The sequence below is a fragment of the Salvelinus namaycush genome, chromosome 8 (assembly GCF_016432855.1).
Source record: "Salvelinus namaycush isolate Seneca chromosome 8, SaNama_1.0, whole genome shotgun sequence".
Classification (NCBI taxonomy): Eukaryota; Metazoa; Chordata; class Actinopteri; order Salmoniformes; family Salmonidae; genus Salvelinus; species Salvelinus namaycush.
In genome coordinates, this window is record NC_052314.1 from 57,642,593 (window position 1) to 57,661,664 (window position 19,072).

General features: G+C 40.4%; 2 protein-coding genes across 2 annotated transcripts; one reads left to right on the plus strand and one right to left on the minus strand.

The window, feature by feature from the left end:
• The first annotated feature begins 791 nt into the window (after positions 1-791).
• Positions 792-11,119, plus strand: LOC120052222 (beta-1,4-galactosyltransferase 1-like). Its single transcript, XM_038999045.1, has 8 exons — positions 792-828; positions 942-998; positions 7,799-7,858; positions 7,996-8,231; positions 8,674-8,861; positions 9,542-9,664; positions 9,987-10,091; positions 10,204-11,119. The coding sequence occupies exons 1-8, from the start codon at positions 792-794 to the stop codon at positions 10,361-10,363; spliced, it is 966 nt and encodes a 321-aa protein (XP_038854973.1). The 3' UTR covers positions 10,364-11,119.
• On the minus strand, positions 11,098-13,764 carry spink4 (serine peptidase inhibitor, Kazal type 4). Its single transcript, XM_039000122.1, has 4 exons — positions 13,665-13,764; positions 13,296-13,330; positions 12,775-12,887; positions 11,098-11,227 (listed from the first exon to the last, which is right to left on the minus strand). The coding sequence occupies exons 1-4, from the start codon at positions 13,717-13,719 to the stop codon at positions 11,182-11,184; spliced, it is 249 nt and encodes an 82-aa protein (XP_038856050.1). The 5' UTR covers positions 13,720-13,764; the 3' UTR covers positions 11,098-11,181.
• Between the last annotated feature and the right edge of the window lie 5,308 nt (positions 13,765-19,072).

Below are 19,072 nucleotides of genomic sequence, written 5' to 3' on the forward strand. Positions count from 1 at the left end.
AAAAACATAACTTTAAAGGAATTCAATACAACAACAAAGGATAAGAAACAAACTTTCAAACGAAAGGAAACTTCTTTGCAGGGAAAAAACACATTTGAATAAATGTGGGTTTTGACACTCTTATGTAGGTGTCACAATCAGCCACAAAATAACGCAATATATGTCACAACAGGGGTAAATATATTTGTCATGACAGTGTTATGATCATATTATGACAGGTTATGACAAGTTATGTCAGCTGTTATGACATACTGTGACATGGTTATGACTGTATCATAACGTGTTATGACGCTAGGTGTCAAGTAAAGTGTTACCTGGATGTTAATGTACTGTATTTGGACACAGAGACCCCTTACCGATAGAACGAGAGAATAGTGCAAGAAGAGGGCCATGGATACACCACTGTCACAGGTCTGGTTAGGAGAGCCCCTTCAAGACAAAAATTAATAAACAATTAAAAAAGGAAAGTTGACTTTCAGACTGAATAATACATTTCTTCCATGAACGAGTGAGTAAGATGTACAGATTTACAGTTATCAAGCATCCCTTTATAACTGATACAGTAGTTAGCCAAAATTTGAATTTCACTCACATGTTGCTTCTTATCGTGTCGGAACCACTTTCAACGAGCAAGGGAGTAACATAAAAGATAGTACTTTCTGTTATCGCTTTTAAGAACTATCTACTGATAGCTCTCAAAGCCCCGTTTCCTAGTTGCAGTCATGTGACGTACCTTTGACCCCAAACGCCAAACTACACAAGTGGCACCTTGTGCTCCCTTATTGACTGACATGTTACCGTGCAATGGCACTGTCAACAGAGAGCGCAGTAACAGATAACCTCAAGGGAATCGATCCCATTGGTTTTCTCCCTCCAAAGGATAGTTTATTTTCCTGTGAGTTTATCATTACCAAGCTAGTCACTCGTCCTCACTGTAAAAGGAATTATTGTACGGGATATTTTCAACAGTGCTTTGCGGAACAGTAAGAAACAAAAAGGTTTTATTTTGAGGAAGCAGTGTTTTGACGGTTGAGTGCATTCGATATACTCTGTCATTTGGGTTAGTGTTGTGGAGTAAGTCCAATGTTGTTGATCCATCCTCAGTTTTTCTCCTATCACAGCCATTAAACTATGTAACTGTTTTAAAGTCACCAGATGAGTCAAGGTGAAACCACTGAGCATTCTTCCTCTCAGGCAACTGAGTTAGGAAGGACACCTGTATCTTTGTAGTGACTGGGTGTTTTGATACACCATCCAAAGAGTAATTAATAACTTCACCCTGCTCAAAGAGATAATCAATGTCTGCTTTAAAAAAATATACAGTACAAGTCAAAAGTTTGGACACACCTACTCATTCAATGGGTTTTCTTTATTTTCACTATGTTCTACATTGTAGAATAATAGTGAAGACGTCAAATCTGTGAAATAACACATATGGTATCATGTAGTAACCCAAAAAAGTGTTAAACAAATCAAAATATATTTATATTTGAGATTCTTCAAAGTAGCCACCCTTTGCCTTGATAACAGCTTTGCACACTCTTGGCATTCTCTCAACCAGCTTCATGAGGTAGTCAGTCACCTGGAATGCATTTCAATTAACAGGTGTGCCTTGTTAAAAGTTAATTTGTGTTTGAGCCAATCAGTTGTGTTGTGACAAGGTAGGGGTGGTATACAGAAGATAGCCCTATTAGGTAAAATACCAAGTCCATATTATGGCAAGACCAGCTCAAATAAGAAAAAAGAAACGACGGCCCATCATTACATTAAAACATGAAGGTCAGTCAATGCGGAAAATGTCAAGATCTTTTAAAGTTTCTTCAAGTGCAGTTGCAAAAAACATCAAGCACTATGAAGAAACTGGCTTTCATGAGGACCGCCACAGGAAAGGAAGACCCATAGTTAAATCTGCTGCAGAGGATACGTTCATTAGCATTAACTGAACCTCAGATTGCAGCTCAAATAAATGCTTCACAGAGTAACAGACACATCTTAACATCAACTGTTCAGATGAGACTGCATTAATCAGGCCTTCATGGTCAAATTGCTGCAAAGAAACCACTATGAAAGGACAACAATAATAAGAAGAGACTTGATTGGGCCAAGAAACACGAGCAATGGACATTAGACTGGTGGAAATCTGTCCTTTGGTCTGATGAGTCCAAATTTGAGATTTTTGGTTCCAACTGCCGTGTCTTTGTGAGACGCAGAGTAGAGGACGGATGATCTCCGCATGTGTTGTTCCCACCGTGAAGCATGGAGGAGGAGGTGTGATGGTGTGGGGGGTGCTTTGCTGGTGACACTGTCTGTGATTTATTTAGAATTCAAGGCATACTTAACCAGCATGGCTACCACACTATTCTGCAGTGATATGCCATCCCATCTGGTTTGCGCTTAGTGGGACTATCATTTGTTTTTCAACAGGACAATGACCCAACACACATCCAGGCTGTGTAAGGGCTATTTGACCAAGAAGGATAGGGATGTAGTGCTGCATCAGATGACCTGACCTCCACAATCAATTGACCTCAACCCAATTGAGATGGTTTGGGATGAGTTGGACCGCAGAGTGAAAGAAAAGCAGCCAACAAGTGCTCAGCATATGTGGGAACTCCTTCAAGAATGTTGGAAAAGCATTCCAGGTGAAGCTGGTTAAGAGAACGCCAAGAGTGTACAAAGCTGTCATCAAGGCAAAGGGTGGCTACTTTGAAGAATATAAAATATATTTTGATTTGATTAACAATTTTTGGGGTTACTACATGGTTCCATATGTGTTATTTCATAGTTTTGATGTCTTCACTATTATTCTACAATGTAGAAAATAGTAAAAATAAAGAAAAACCTTGAATGAGTAGGTGTGTCCCAACTTTTGACTGGTACTATATATATTGGAAAACATTGGAAAACCTCCCTGGTCGTTGTGGTTGAATCTGTGTTTGAAATTCACTGCTCGACAGAGGGACTTTATAGATAATTGAGTGTGGGGTAAGGTAAGTCATTTAAAAATCATATTAAACACTATTGTTGCACACAGTGAGACCATGCAACATATTATGTGACTTGTTAAGCACAGTTTTACTCCTGAACTTATTTAGGCTTGCTATAACAAAGGGTTTGAATAGTTATTGAGTGAAGACATAAGCTTTTTATTTTTTATAAATTGTAAAAATGTCTAACAACCTAATTTCACTTTGACATTATGGGGTATTGTTTGTAGGCCACTGACATAAAATCTCAATTTAATCCATTTTAAATTCAGGCTGTAACACAAAAAAATGTGGAAGAATTCAAGGGGTGTGAATATTTTCTGAAGGCACTGTAGTTACAACGGATAGACTAACATGTTGTCACGCCCTGACATTAGATATCTCTGTTTTTCTATATATTTTGGTTAGGTCAGGGTGTGACTAGGGTGGGTAAGCTAGTTTGTATGTCTAGGGTTTTTGCATGTCAAGGGTTTTGTATGTCTAGGGGTGTTGTATGTCTAGGGGTTTTGTATATTTATGTTGGCCTGATATGGTTCCCAATCAGAGACAGCTGTTTATCGTTGTCTCTGATTGGGGATCATATTTAGGTAGCCATTTTCCTCATTTGTGTTGTGGGATCTTGTCTGTGTATAGTTGCCTGTCTGCACTAGTCCTATAGCTTCACGTTTCGTTGGTTTTGTTAAGTGGTTCATTCAGTAAAGAGAATGTACGCATACCACGCCTTGGTCTCATCATTACGATGAACGTGACACATGTGACATTTACTTAAATAAATATGTTACTTAAACATACTTGGTTAACTCATGTTCCCTTCCCCAAAAGGGAATCCATCTGTCTGCGTCTTCTGGCATGTAGTCATGTTTATTCCATATCAATCCATATCCACAGTAAATCAAATACAGGAAAATAATTAATCAAATCATTTTCACTCTACCATAGCCCAGTGGTGGCTGGTGCTGCTAGAAACTAAGAAGGCAAGATACCGATACTGTCAGGTTTGTTCAGAGGCTTGTCAATAGGTTGGTTTTTATATGACGTTAAAGTGCCTAACAAAAGACATAAGGTTGGTCAATCGTTGTTTTGTGATCTGAGTCAAATGTTGGCAGAAAAACTGGCCAGGCAAGTTGAGCGCACCAATGTGTGTGGTGGAGAAGCTCGTTACCAGTAAACTTTTGTGTTGTAGCCTGTGATTCACGGGACACAGCGGTGAGATGCTGAGAAAAATATTCTGCAGCCTTGTGCTTTTATGTCTCTTATCTTTCTCAGTATATTTCTGGTATCAGTTGAGATACTCAAATGTTACTAAATCGAGTAGGAATGCTTTGCTGTCCAGTTTGAAGGATTCCCAAAGTGAAGAAGGATTAACAAAATCAGGAGTCGATTATAGAGGTATCCGCTTGGAGTCAGACTTAGGGAAAGAACAACTAACGAAAGAAAATGGTAAGTAATGTACTGTATAACTTCTAAATATATGTAAATATATGAATTTTCGGACACTACTATGATTATGTTTTAAAAATAAGGTCACTGAAGACTGAAGACATTTGACAATAAGCTAGAGATTTTTTTAAATTATGTAATTTCATGGCACATGTGTGGCATAGTAAGCTAAAAGGCTATTGTTGATGAAATTATTTGATCATTAGCTTTCATATAGCGTTATATTTCTTAAATGGTGTCCCTTCAGAGGGCAGGAACAAGATGTACAGTGCACACGGAAAGTATTCATACCCCTTCCCTTTTTCCACATTTTGTTACGTTACAGCCTAATTCAAAAAAAAAAATCCTCATCAATCTACACACAATACCCCATAATGACAAAGTGAAAACAGGTTTTTAGACATTTTTGAAAATGTATAAAAAATTTAAACAGAAATACCTTATTTACATAAATATTCAGATACTTTGCTATGAGAGTCAACATATCAATTGATTGGACATGATTTGGAAAGGCACACACTTGTCTATATAAGATCCCACAGTTGACAGTGCATGTCAGAGAAAAAACCAAGCCATGAGGTCGAAGGAATTGTCCGTAAAGCTCCGAGACAGGATTGTGTCGAGCCACAAATCTGGTGAAGGGTACCAAAAAATGTCTGCAGCATTGAAGGTCCCCAAGAACACAGTGGCCTCCAACATTCATAAATGGAAGAAGTTTGGAACCAAGACTCTTCCTAGAGCTGTTCGCCCGGCCAAACTGAGCAATCGGGGGAGAAGGATCTTGCTCAGGGAGGTGACCAAGATCCCAATGTGTAACGGCTTTCCTCTTCCTCCTCTGAGGATGAAGAGTAACAAGGATCGGAGAACCAATGCGCAGCGTGGTAAGTGTTCATGATGAATTTTAATAGAACAAAAACTGAACACTGAAAATACAAAACAATAAAGAGAACGAACTAAACCGAAACAGTTCCATGTGGAACACACAGACACAGAAGACAACCACCAACAAAACACAACAGAAAACAGGCTACCTAAATATGGTTCCCAATCAGAGACAATGACTAACACCTGCCTCTGATTGAGAACCATATCAGGCCAAACAAAAAACACAACAAAGAAACACAAAACATAGATAACCCACCCAACTCGTCCTGACCAACTAAAACAAAGAAATAACACAAGAACTAGGGTCAGAACGTGACACAATGGTTACTCTGACAGAGCTCCAGAGTTCCTCTGTGGAGATGGGAGAACCTTCCAGAAGGACAACCATCTCTGCAGCACTCCACCAATCAAGCCTTTATGGTAGAGTGGCCAGACAGAAATCACTCCTCAGTAAAAGGCACATGACAGCCAGCTTGGAGTTTGCCAAAAGGTACCTAAAGGACTCTCAGACCTTGAGAAACAAAATTCTCTAGTCTGATGAAACCAAGATTGAACTCTTTGGCCTGAATGCCAAGAGCCACGTCTGGAGGAAACCTGGCACCATCCCTACAGTGAACTTTGGTGGTGGCAGCATCCTGCTGTGGGGATGTTTTTCAGAGGCAGGGACTGGGAAACTAGTCAGGATCGAGGGAAAGGTAAACAGAGCAAAGTACAGAGAGATCCTTGATGAAAACCTGCTCCAGAGCACTCAGGACCTCAGATTGGGGCGAAGGTTCACCTTCCAACAGAACAATGACCCTAATCAAACAGCCAAGACAATGCAGGAGTGGCCAAGGGACAAGTCTCTGAATGTCCTTGAGTGGCCCAGCCAAAGCCCGGACTTGAACTCGATCGAATCTCTGGAGACCTGAAAATAACTTTGCAGCGAAGCTTCCCATCCAACCTGACAAGAGCTTGGGAGGATCTGCAGAGAAGAATGGGAGAAACTCCCCAAATACAGGTGTGCCAAGCTTGTAGCGTCATACCCAAGAAGACTCGAGGCTGTAATCGCTGCCAAAGGTGCTTCAACAAATTACTGAGTAAAGGGTCTGAATACATATGTAAATGTGATATTTCTGTTTTTAATTTTTAATACATTTTGCAAAGATTTCTAAAAACCTGTTTTTGCTTTGTCATTATGGGGTAATGTGTGTAGACTGATAAGGGGAAACAATGACTTAATCTATTTCAGAATAAGGCAGTAACGTAACAAAATGTGGAAAAAGTCAACAGGTCTGAATACTTTCCGAATGCACTGTTGCTATTCTCTGCTTCTGATGACAGCTGACCATAAGGCCAGTAATGCCATCATACTGTAAGCCTGTGATAAGCTGCAAAATGGATTCAGATAGCTGATATACTGAGACAGAGTGACAGTCAAATAAAACAGACTGGAGATCTTACAGCTAGACACGAAGGAAATGTTCATTTGAGAACACAACACAGAAACACAGAAACTTTACAGACAGAACCCCTTCCCCTCTTTATTGCAGGATTGTAATATGTGATTAATCAACATTAGTTCATTAGACACTTGTTCATTTTGAATAACGGTTTAACAATTAAAACAAGTTTAAACACTTCACTTCAAAGAATCAACACTTTATCACTTCAAAATGTACAAATACGCAGTGGCGATTTTAGCATGGAAATTATGGTGGGGCAAACTCAACCATTTTTTTTTAAGCATGCCAGCAAAGCCACTACACAGCACAACACTAAACAGTACATTAATTGCACTATAACGGTGACAAACAGTGCCCACAAACTGTTAGGGACTACATAAAGCTGTCCCAACAGCAGAGCGTTCTGTGCCACCATGGAGTGAATCCTTACCACTGCTACACCTGATAATGGCTGACTTGCTTGAATAAAGAAAGTTTCTACTGACTCCTTGTGGACTTGTGTAAGTCGATAAGAACTGCATTCTCCAATAATCATGAACCATACACAAACATTATTACATTTATGTTCAGTAAATTCATTATGTTTGTTCACTTATCATTAACACTTAGCTCCAAGTAAAAGCAAGTGCAAGCAAACGAGCTGCGACAAGGTAGGCCTTTCGTTCAGCAGGCCTTTCGTTCAGCACTTTCAAAATGGACACCAACAGAAATTGTGAGTCCGTGTAACTTATTATGTGATTTGTTAAGCCACATTTTACTCCTGAACTAATTTAGGCTTGGCTAAACAAAGGGTCTGAATACTGATGCAACAACTATATTTTATCTTAAAAAATATAAAATATGTCTTCCACTTTGACATTACAGAGTATTTTGTGTACATTATTGACAACAAATGTCGATTAAATCCATTTGAATCCCATTTTGTAACACAATCAAATTTGAAGAAATCCAAGGGGATTAAATAATACTTTTGCAAGGCATCATTTTATTAACATTTTCTTTTGTCCAATACCTGAACCAATTTAATATTTGATTTTTCAGAAACTACAGAGACCAAAACCCAAGAATTAAAGAAATGCCCAGATCCCTCTCCACTTCTAGGTACATGGTAACATGGAAAACAATAAATGAAATTCTCTATCAATACCAATAAGTACTGATACCATTTCTAAAGGCATCAAGTCGCCACATGAATAGATTTTAAGTTACTTTAATGTAACTTTTCTCCTGATCTGCAGTTGGGCCTCTCAGGGTTGAGTTCTCTACGCCTGTCAGCTTGGACACAGTGAGGAAGGAGAACCCAGGTCTGCAGGAAGGAGGTCGTTTCAAACCACATGACTGTGTCGCCCTCCAGAAGGTTGCTCTAATCATCCCCTTCCGCCATCGTGACGAGCACCTCAAGTTCTGGCTCTACTACCTCCATCCCATCCTTCAGCGCCAACAGCTGGACTATGGTGTCTATGTTATCAATCAGGTACAGTACAACACACATTTGGAAATGTAAAACTTAAATTTAACACTAACATTTAAACACTTGAATGAAACACTTAGGGCCTGTTTCTGGGAAACAGATTAAGCCTAATCCTGGACTAAATAGCGATTACAATGGAGATTCTCCATTCAACATGCTATTAAGCCCAGAATTAGGCCTAATGTGTTTCCAGAAAACTGGCCCTTAAATGACGTAGAGCCTGGTTCCGCTCTAGGTTTCTTCCTAGGTTCCTGCTTTTTTAGGGAGTTTTTCCTAGCCACCGTGCTTCTACACCTGCATTGCTTGCTGTTTGGGGTTTTAGGCTGGGTTTCTGTATAGCACTTCGTGACATCTGCTGAATTAAAAAGAACTTTATAAATACATTTGATTGGTTTACAGTAAGATGTTTAATCTTCATCTTGAGGATGCCTTTTACCTTCATTAGGATGGAGACAACACGTTCAACAGGGCCAAGCTGATGAACATTGGCTATGCTGAGGCCCTGAAAGAGTATGACTACGACTGCTTTGTGTTCAGTGACGTGGACATCATCCCCATGAATGACCGCAACACCTACAAATGCTTCAGCCAGCCCAGACACCTGTCTGTCTCCATGGACAAGTTTGGCTTCAAGTACGTGTCAAGTCCTATCGCAGTGCCACAGTACGGTGTAGACCTCAACCAATAACCTTTATTTTGGAGTGAACTATCACTTTAAATGTTTAACTGCTGACTCGTTGTTATGACCATGGTAAATGCCAGAGTGGTTGTTAATGTTTCCTCATACCTACAGTATTACCAAGGGGAAAAGGACTCTAAGGGCTCGATTCAATCTGTTTCGCTGAAGCGTTCGAGATTTGCATTTAAATCGCACAAGGTATTTTCGATAGAACCGACATATGCGGTGTTTACCGTGAATATAGTCTCCACTAACACACGAACATTTCTTTTAAATGTAACTCTGGCTCCAACGCAGAACTTTAGCGCTACGGATTGGATACATCCCTAACACTTCTTCAATTCCTACCTTCGGAGGCACAGCACGACAGAACAGGAAACTATAATATATCATAACGTATGACATTTAGCAAACAATTTTATCCAAAGTGACTTAGTCATGCATGCATACATTTTATTGGCCCCAAGTATCAAACCCACTATTCTGACATTGCAAGCTCCATACTCTACTCACTGAGCTACAGTGGACCACCAAGGGAGAGCCCGTCACGTCCAACGCCTCAACCACTCGGCCATCACAGCTGCTAGTATTTCCAGTATATCTGTATATTTGATTGTCTTCGTCTCCTCCATAGGTTGCCCTATAATCAGTACTTTGGCGGTGTCTCATCGTTGAGTAAAGAGCAGATCATGAAAATCAACGGCTTTCCCAACAACTACTGGGGGTGGGGTGGTGAAGATGACGACATTTTCAACAGGTCAGAAAACGTTTAACCTCATAGACATGTAGCACATCGTAACTCTTGATCTTACTTACGTTTGCCTGCTCATAAAATCACATGCTGCACACTGGATGATGTTATCAGTGTCTCCGGATAACGTCATCGGAAACACATCTTTCCCGTATCACTGATCACTTATCTTTTTGACTACAAAACATAGAAACCTGCCGTTGTCACATTATGTTGACATTGCGGGGGTGCTGGAGACGATGCGTTTTGTTTTTAAAAAATTGTGATTTTTTCCCCCCTTTTTAAAATCATTTTAATCAAATTCCTATCACTGGTCTGATTTCCGTAGGATGAATGACAGAAAAATGTCCATCTCTCGTCCGGACGGCGAAGTCGGAAAATGCCGGATGATCCGTCACGAAAGAGACATAAATAACAACGACAATCCTCAGAGGTAAAGCTTTAGAACAACCGCGTTCACCAAGTTCCCCCTCAAGTTTTAAACTACCACCCGTCCCCCAACTATACTCCAAATGTTGATGACAGATTATTATTTTGCCCTGCAGGTTCAAGAGAATAACTAACACGTTAAAGACGATGGATACCGATGGCCTCAACTCTCTCGAGTACGAAGTTGTCGCAGTTGAAAAGCATGACCTGTTCACAAATATTACAGTAGACGTGGGGATACCACCCGAAGATGAAGAAGACATGGACAAAGAATGAATGAAGAAGAGATGAACAAGCAGAGCCCTGCGTGCCCGTTTGTAAATCCGGCCCTGTGAAGAAGGCAGGAACCACCTGGAATGAGGTCAAGAAAACTTCCCAGAACAGTACGAGGGATGCTAGGTAATAGAACAACCTAGAGGGCAGCGCACAATCTATTTGTTGCTTTAACCAATAACCTATTGCAGAGGCTGCAGCGGTTATAATACAACACTGTAGAACCGTAACATGACTTAGCATGAATCTTTGAGGAGGTGTCATGATATCCACTTGGCACTTTTGTCCCTCGAGCGGCCCAATTGGCAGAGCTTTGTGTAGTGCTGCCTTCAACTGCTTTCGCCGCAACTCGGAGAAACAAGGTCCCAACTCTGAAATAACCCCCCTCCAAGTTCCAATTACAATTGGGAAAGTCTGAGAGGATTTTGATACCCAAGTTGTGACGTTTCATCTCTGACCTTTCACCTTTTCAGGGAGCAAACTTTAGGTTTACAAATACTGTATTTTTGCTCTACACTAGTGTACATCAAGCAAGGGCTATGGAATGTAAAGGTTTCAGAGATGCTTTTTGATATTGTTGTTGATCGAATGTGTTGCCTTTCCTCCTTATTTTCTGTGTGAAAATCTGAACTTTAATTTAGTCTTTTTTAGTTATTGGGCTATTATAGTGTGGCTACTGTGTGAGCCATGGGAAACTCCCCAAAAACAATAACAAAATGTTCAACTGTTCAAAATAAAATGACAGAGACTTCTTCTTTATTTGCCAATTGATTTATTATCTGGTCATGATGATGTCATTTGTTTGGTGATGTCAGATCCCCCTAGCAGCTCTCCTCCTTCATGACTAAGATGTCCATTCTGGTTTCCCTGTAGAGAAAGGAATGTTCATGCCATAATTGATTTATTATGTTGTTGGGTATGAATTATGTTCAATATGGTTGTATTGTACATTCAAACGGAATTCAACGAAACCTGCTCTCATGGAGTCTTAATTTGATCACTCTTTTGTTGCTGAGAATTTTCTTGCACAGCAGGAAATGCAAACGTGTAGTGTATTTGAGTTTTAAAAAGGCTTCTAAAGTTTGTAATTTCAATTTAGAAATTTCAGACTTGATTTTCCGTAACGAAAAATGTGCTAACCCATACAAAAATATCCATTCATTATAATCCACATAATAATTCACATTTCCTGTTGCTGCAGGATTTTTTTCCTGCTGTAGCAAACTGGCTCAAATTAAGATCCTATATCCGTAGTATCTTTGTGTCATTATCTAGGTTTCCATCCCATTGGAGACAGATTCTAAAGTCCACAAAAAGAAAATAAGCACATTTTCCCACCAGTGGTGTGTTTCCACCAAACGGACCTGTGTCAGATCAAATTCAGTGCTTGATGACGTAGCGCACACAAAATGTACTTTTTCGCTTAAATTTTCATGTACCGAATAAAGATCTAAAGTTCAATGTGTTTCCATGGCATTTTCAACTCTACCGATAGTTATGTCACAAAAACTGTTGCGTTAAATAGCAACTGTACCTACTCTGGTCTTGGCACCTGCGCTCTAGACAACAGCTCACAGCTAGTCTACATAAGGAAAATATTTTTGTTTGTCAAACGGTAGTCAAGCATTGATCATCATGTCACCAAAATAAGACCCTCGATATGTATTGGAAAGGAGCATCAAGGTCATCTTGTACTTTCACCACCCTGTGATGTTCATCATCATTTATTTAATCTGTAGCCTAATAATCTACATGCTTTCCAGAGTTGTAGTGGGAGGACCACACACCATATCATCGTGCGACTTCAAGTTTACTTTGATATTATGGTTATTATATCAATATTTGTGCTTAATGGCATTTCCACCACCATTTCTCGCATAATTCATTATACCGACACAAAAAGAACCCACCATGTCCAACAAATTAGGCCTATTTGTCGGCATTTATAAAATGTTACCTAAACTACCTGTTTCCATCACAGCTGTCATGCTTATTTTTAAAATATAAGGTATGACTTTACTCACATAAACTGTGGATGGAAACGTGGTTCCAGAAGCACTTTAGTGGCCACAACATTACATTGTAGGAGCCTACAGAATGTGGATTTTCCTGAAATACTGGTTTGATTTCAGTGTTTACCTGGAGGTGTTGAGTGTTGTTTCTGTAAACGGACTCTCTCAGCTTTATAGTGATATGGTTGGACAGGGCTGTGAGAAAGGAGCAGCTGTGTACCAGGGACATCATTCAAATACTTTTTGTGTGTTTCAACTTGTCTGGAATGCCTGATGGGCAGGGTTAGCCGTTTTAGAACTAGTCTATTGGTTCCATTGTGCCAGGCAAGCTCAATCAAGCCCAGTTTAAGTATCTGAAATGATTTCAAATAATACTTTAACCCAGGTCGGTACAGTACTCACTGTCTCTGGACACAGAGTGCACACTCGTTGGGGTAGGTGTTGCCATCGGAGCCACACACAGGAGCCAAGTTCATAGGGCAAGCTAGGATCTCCACCATATCAACACAAGATGGCTGCAAAACAATATCACATTACTGTTAAGACCAAGAGCATGGGCAGTCAGGAGAGTGTAATGTTACAAAATACTGAGTTAGAAATGCATTGTGTAGAACAAGTATGAACGATATGATTGCATGTCATGTGGAATAGGGGTCGACTGTGTCAGGCTCTATTGATTACACTTCTATCTGCTGACACTTTCTGAATGTTTCATGAGACTGAATTCACAGACTAGAGTGAAATTGTCCCAAGATGCTGATCTTGGGATTTGTGTTTTCCCCGCTAATGGTTAAGGTTATGATTGGGGGAGGGGAAGCTGATCCTTAATCTGTACCTAGGGGAAACTTTACCCCAAGCTGAATTCACACCAGGTTTGGTTTACGAAGCAGCATTTACATTAGACATGTCAAGATCAGCCTTACCTTTCTGTAAAGTCCAGAGTTCTCTTCTTCTGCGCCTGAAGAAAACAAATAGTATGTTACAATGTTTTTTCAAATCACCTCAAGAATGTTATTACAATGTCAGACCATGGAGGTTTAGATAACATCATACTCATTTAACCATCATCTCATGTACTGTACATTAAAACTGGTATATCATTTGGCCACTTAGCCATAATAGTTTCAACATAGTTTCATAGTCCCTCGACTCCAGCAGGTGGCAGAATCAAGCTTTTCCCATAGTTACTGAAATACTCCACGGTTCAATCAATGCTTTCTTTGAGTATTTAATTAAATTCAATAAACTTTATTAAACCCCAAGATATCACACAGAAAACAGTTGTACTTGACCTGCAAAGGCGACGAGGAGCATCACACACAGCAGCATCACTACTTTTCCAGCCATGTTGTCAGTGGATAGACAGCGAGAGTGCCCTATCTAACAGTCTCTCAGTGGTTATTGTGAAGCAGCAGGTGTGAGAACTTTCACAGCTGACAGGAGTCAGGCTGTGTCCCAAATAGCACCCTATCCCCTATAATATAGTGCACTATATTAGTCCTATGAACCCTGGTCAAACCCTAGTCAAATGTAGTGCCCTATATAGGGAGTAGGGTGCCATTTGAGACACAAATGGACTTTACTCGGCAGAAGATGATGAAATAAACGTTGAAGTGCTGTAGTTTTACATTCCTATGAATTCACCTTAGAGTTTTGGAGCTAATTGTGAAGGGGCCTGGGTGATATCCTGTACCTTTTTTCAGTGAATTGTTGTAGTTCCACTTTACATTTACCACAGGAAGGTTTCCACTCTGAAATAACCCCTTAAATGACCATCCTTGTTGTGGGAAAGTCTGAGATGATTTTGATACCCGAGTTCACGAGTTGTGAAGTATCATCTCTGATCTTTCACCTTTTCAAGGAGCATTTGAAGACAGCATTACTTTTGGTGTACCAATACTGTGTTATTGTTCTAGATCAAACAAGGGCTATGGAATGTAAAGTTCTCAGACCTAGAGATGTGTCATATTTTGTGAACTTGAATTTGATGTATTTTTTGTTGTTATCGAATGTCTATTGGGCTATACGCTTTGTATTATAGTGTGGTGTTTTTGTAATGTGTGAGCCATTGGAAACTCACATAGAATAAACTGAGGTCACTTTCTTTATTTTCCAATTCATTTATTATCTGGTCATGATGATGACATTTGTGTGGTGATGTCAGACCCCACTAGCAGCTCCCTTGCCTGACGACTCATCATTCATTTAATTCCGCTGCTCTAACAATCTCTCCATACATCAGTCTGAACCTGCTATCCTAGAAGTCCTTTGTGCTTACTTCAAAACGACCTGATTCGTGATTCGTGTAGATCGGCTCTGGACCAACCCATCGGTTTCTGGGACCAATCAGAACCGGTTTGAATGTCGTCGGGGAGGAAGCATATCCAGTCTCAACGTGGAGAAGAAACGTTAATGGCTGTGCCGTTTGGCCGGAGCGATGTGGATTGGTAGCCAGTCAAGCACTTCCTCCCATGCTCATGATCGAAATGTCCATTCCGGTTTCCCTGTAAAGAGACAAATGTTCATGTCATACACTGATTTATTTGTTATGCCTTGTGGTATGAATAAAACATAACATAATTTTAATTGAAAAAATCTCAAAGTTCTACAGTGAGTGCATTATATATGAGAATTATGTTCAATATGGTTGTATTGTACATACAGCTGGAATTCAATGAAACCTACTCTCATAGGAGGGAAATATACACAGTGTATTCCAAACATTAGAAACACCTTCCTAATATTGAGTTGCACCCCCCTTGCCCACTATGCCCCTTAGAACAAGCTCAATCTGTCGGGGGATGGACTCTACAAGGTGTTGAAAGCGTTCCACAGGGATGCTGGCCCATGTTGACTCCAGTGCTTCCAAAAGTTGTGTCAAGTTGGCTGGATGTACTTTGCGGTGGACCATTCTTGATACACAGGAAACTGTTGAGAGCGAAAAAACTTGCAGCGTTGCAGTTCTTCACACAAACCTGGCACCTACGACCATACCCCGTTCAAAGGCACTTACATTTTCGGTCTTGCCCATTCACCCTCTGAATGGCACACAAACACAATCCATGTCTCAAGGCTTGAAAATCCTTCTTTAACCTGTCTCCTCCCCTCAATTTACCCCTGATTGAAGTGGATTTAACAAGGGATCATCAATAATGGATCATAGCTTTCGCCTGGATTCACCTGGTCAGTCTATGTCCTGGAAAGAGCAGGTGTTCTTATTGTTTTGTCTACTCAGTGTAAAGTATCTGTGTCATTGAAGCACAATATGTGATTTTCCTTGCAATGCATGTTTGATTAAATTCAGCCCCTTGAATGTATTTCAGTGTTTTACTGGAGGCCTGAAGCATTGCTTCTGTAAACTGTGACACGCCCTCAGCTGTATAGTGACAACAAGTGTATGTAGTATTCTATTTTGGGGCTCCCGAGTGGCTTAGCGGTCTAAGGCACTGCATCTCAGTGCTAGAGGCGTCACTACAGACACCCTGGTTCAAATCCAGTATCACAACTGGCCGTGATTGTGAGTCCCATAGGGCGGCACACAACTGGCCCAACATTGTCTGGGTTTGACCCTGTATTGGTATTTTATTAGGATCTCCATTAGCTGGTGCAAAAGCAGCAGCTTCTCTTCCTGTGGTCCACACAAAACATGAAACAAAATACAGAATGACATAACATCATTTGACAAGAACAGCTCAAGAACAGAACTACATACATTTTTAAAAGGGAACACATTGTCTACATATCAATGCATACACACAAACTATCTAGGTCAAATAGGGAAGAGGCGTTGTGCCCGCGAGGTGTTGCTTTATCTTTTTTTTAAACCAGGTTTGCTGTTTATTTGTAACATTATGAGATGGAAGGAAGTTCCATGCAATACGGGGTCTATATAATAATGTACGTTTTCTTGAATTTTTCTGGATTTGGGGACTATGAAAAGACCCCTGGTGGCATGTCTGGTGGGATAAGTGTGTGTGTCAGAGCGGTGTGTAAATTGACTATGCAAACAGTTTGGGATTTTTAACACATTAATGTTTCTTATAAAAAGAAGAAGTGATGCAGTCAGTCTCTCCTCAACTCTTAGCCAAGAGAGACTGGCATGCATAGTATTTATATCAGCCCTCTGATTACAATTAAGAGCAAAACATGCCGCTCTGTTCTGCCGCATACCGCAGCAGCAGTATAACTAGGTCTTTCCTTGCCACACTGGACAACACGACTGGACAATAATCAAGATTAGACAAAACTAGAGCCTGCAGAACTTGCTTTTTTGGAGTGTGGTGTCAAAAAAGCAGAGCATCTCTTTATTATGGCTAGACCTCTCCTCATCTTTGCAACCATTGAATCTATATGTTTTGACCATGACAGTTTACAATCTAAGGTAACGCAAGTAATTTAGTCTCCTCAACTTGTTCAAGTCACACCATTCATTACCAGATTCAGCTGAGGTCTAGCACTTAAGGAATTATTTGTACCAAATACAATGCTCTTAGTTTTAGAGATGTTCAGGAACAGTTTATTACTGGCCACCCATTCCAAAGCAGACTGCAACTCTTTGCTAAGGGTTTCAGTGACATCATTAGCTGTGGTTGCTGGACACACATGCTTTGTTTAATGCCAGTGGCAGGTCATTAGTAAAAACAGAAAAGAATAGAGGGCCTAGAGAGCTGCCCTGCTGTACACCACACTTTACATGTTTGACATTAGAGACGCTTGTAACGGTAGTCTTCGTCCTCCTCGTCTGAGGAGTAAGAAATGTCGGACCAAGATGCAGCGTGGTGAGTATCCATTTTAATAGGAATACGTGAAACAAACAAAATAACGAAATAAACGAACGAAGACGAAACAGTCCCGTAAAGTGACACCACAAAACACAGGAACACAGTAACAGGAACAATCACTCACAAACCACAATACAAAACAGGATACCTAAATATGGCTCCCAATCAGAGACAACGACAAACACCTGCCTCTGATTGAGAACCATATCAGGCCAAACACATAGAAATAGACAAACTAGACAAACAACATAGAATGCCCACTCAGATCACACCCTGACCAAACAAAACATAGAAACATACACAGCAAACTATGGTCAGGGCGTGACAACGCTTCCATTAAAGAAAACCCTTTGAGTTCTATTAGATGCTCTGAATCTACGATATGGCAGGGGTTGAAAAGCCATAGCACTCAAGTTTTGGTCAATAATATCAAAGGCTGCATTGAAATCTAACAGTACAGCTTCCACAATCTTCTTATAATCTTTTTCTTTCAACCAATCATCAGTCATTTGTGTCCGTGCAGTACATGTTGAGTGCCCTTCTCTATAAGCATGCTGAAAGTCTGTTGTTAATTTGTTTTCAGAGAAATAGCATTGTATTTGGTCAAACAATCTTTTCCAACAGTTTGCTAAGAGCTGGCAGCAAGCTGAAAGGTCTGCTGTTGGAACCAGTAAAGGCTGCTTTACCACTCTTGGGTCGCGGAATTACTTTGGCTTCCCTCCAGGCCTGAGGACAAAGACTTTCCTCTAGGCTCAGATTAAAAATATGACAGATAGGAGTGGCTATAGAGTCAGCTACCATCCTCAGTAACTTTCCATCTAAGTTGTCAATGCCAGGAGGTTAATGATCGTTAACAATAATTTTTCCACCTCTCCCACACTAACTTTACAAAATTCAAAATTGCACTGCTTTTCTTTCATTATTTGTTTTTTTATGCATGAATATAATTGCCCACTTTGCCAATGAAATAATACTTTAAATTATTGGCAACATCAAATGGTTTTCTGATGAATAAGCCATCTGATTCGATGAAAGATGGAGTTGAATTTGTCTTATGTTACATAATGCTGAGTTAGAAATCAAGTTTATTTTATATAGCCCTTCGTACATCAGCTAATATCTCGAAGTGCTGTACAGAAACCCAGCCTAAAACCCCAAACAGCAAGCAATGCAGGTGTAGAAGCACGGTGGCTAGGAAAAACTTCCTAGAAAGGCCAAAACCTAGGAAGAAACCTAGAGAGGAACCAGGCTATGAGGGGTGGCCAGTCCTCTTCTGGCTGTGCCGGGTGGAGATTATAACAGAACATGGCCAAGATGTTCAAAATGTTCATAAGTGACAAGCATGGTCAAATAATAATCAGGAATAAATGTCAGTTGGCTTTTCATAGCCGATCATTAAGAGTTGAAAACAGCAGGTCTGGGACAGGTAGGGGTTCCATAACCGCAGGCAGAACAGTTGAAACCTGAATAGCAGCAAGGCCAGGTGGATGGGGACAGCAAGGAGTCATCATGCCCGGTCGTCCTGACGTATGGTCCTAGGGCTCAGGTCCTCCGAGAGAGAGAAAGAAAGAGAGAAGGAGAGAATTAGAGAGAGCCGAGATTTTCAAAATGTTCATAAATGACAAGCATGATCAAATAATAATCAGGAATAAATGTCAGTTGGCTTTTCATAGCCGATCATTATGAGTTGAAAGCAGCAGGTCTGGGACAGGAAGGGGTTCCATAACCGCAGGCAGAACAGTTGAAACTGGAACAGCAGCAAGGCCAGGTGGACTGGGGACAGCAAGGAGTCATCATGCCCGGTAGTCCTGACGTATGGTCCTAGGGCTCAGGTTCTCCGAGAGAGAGAAAGAAAGAGAGAAGGAGAGAATTAGAGAGAGCATACTTAAATTCACACAGGACACTGGATAAGAAAGGAG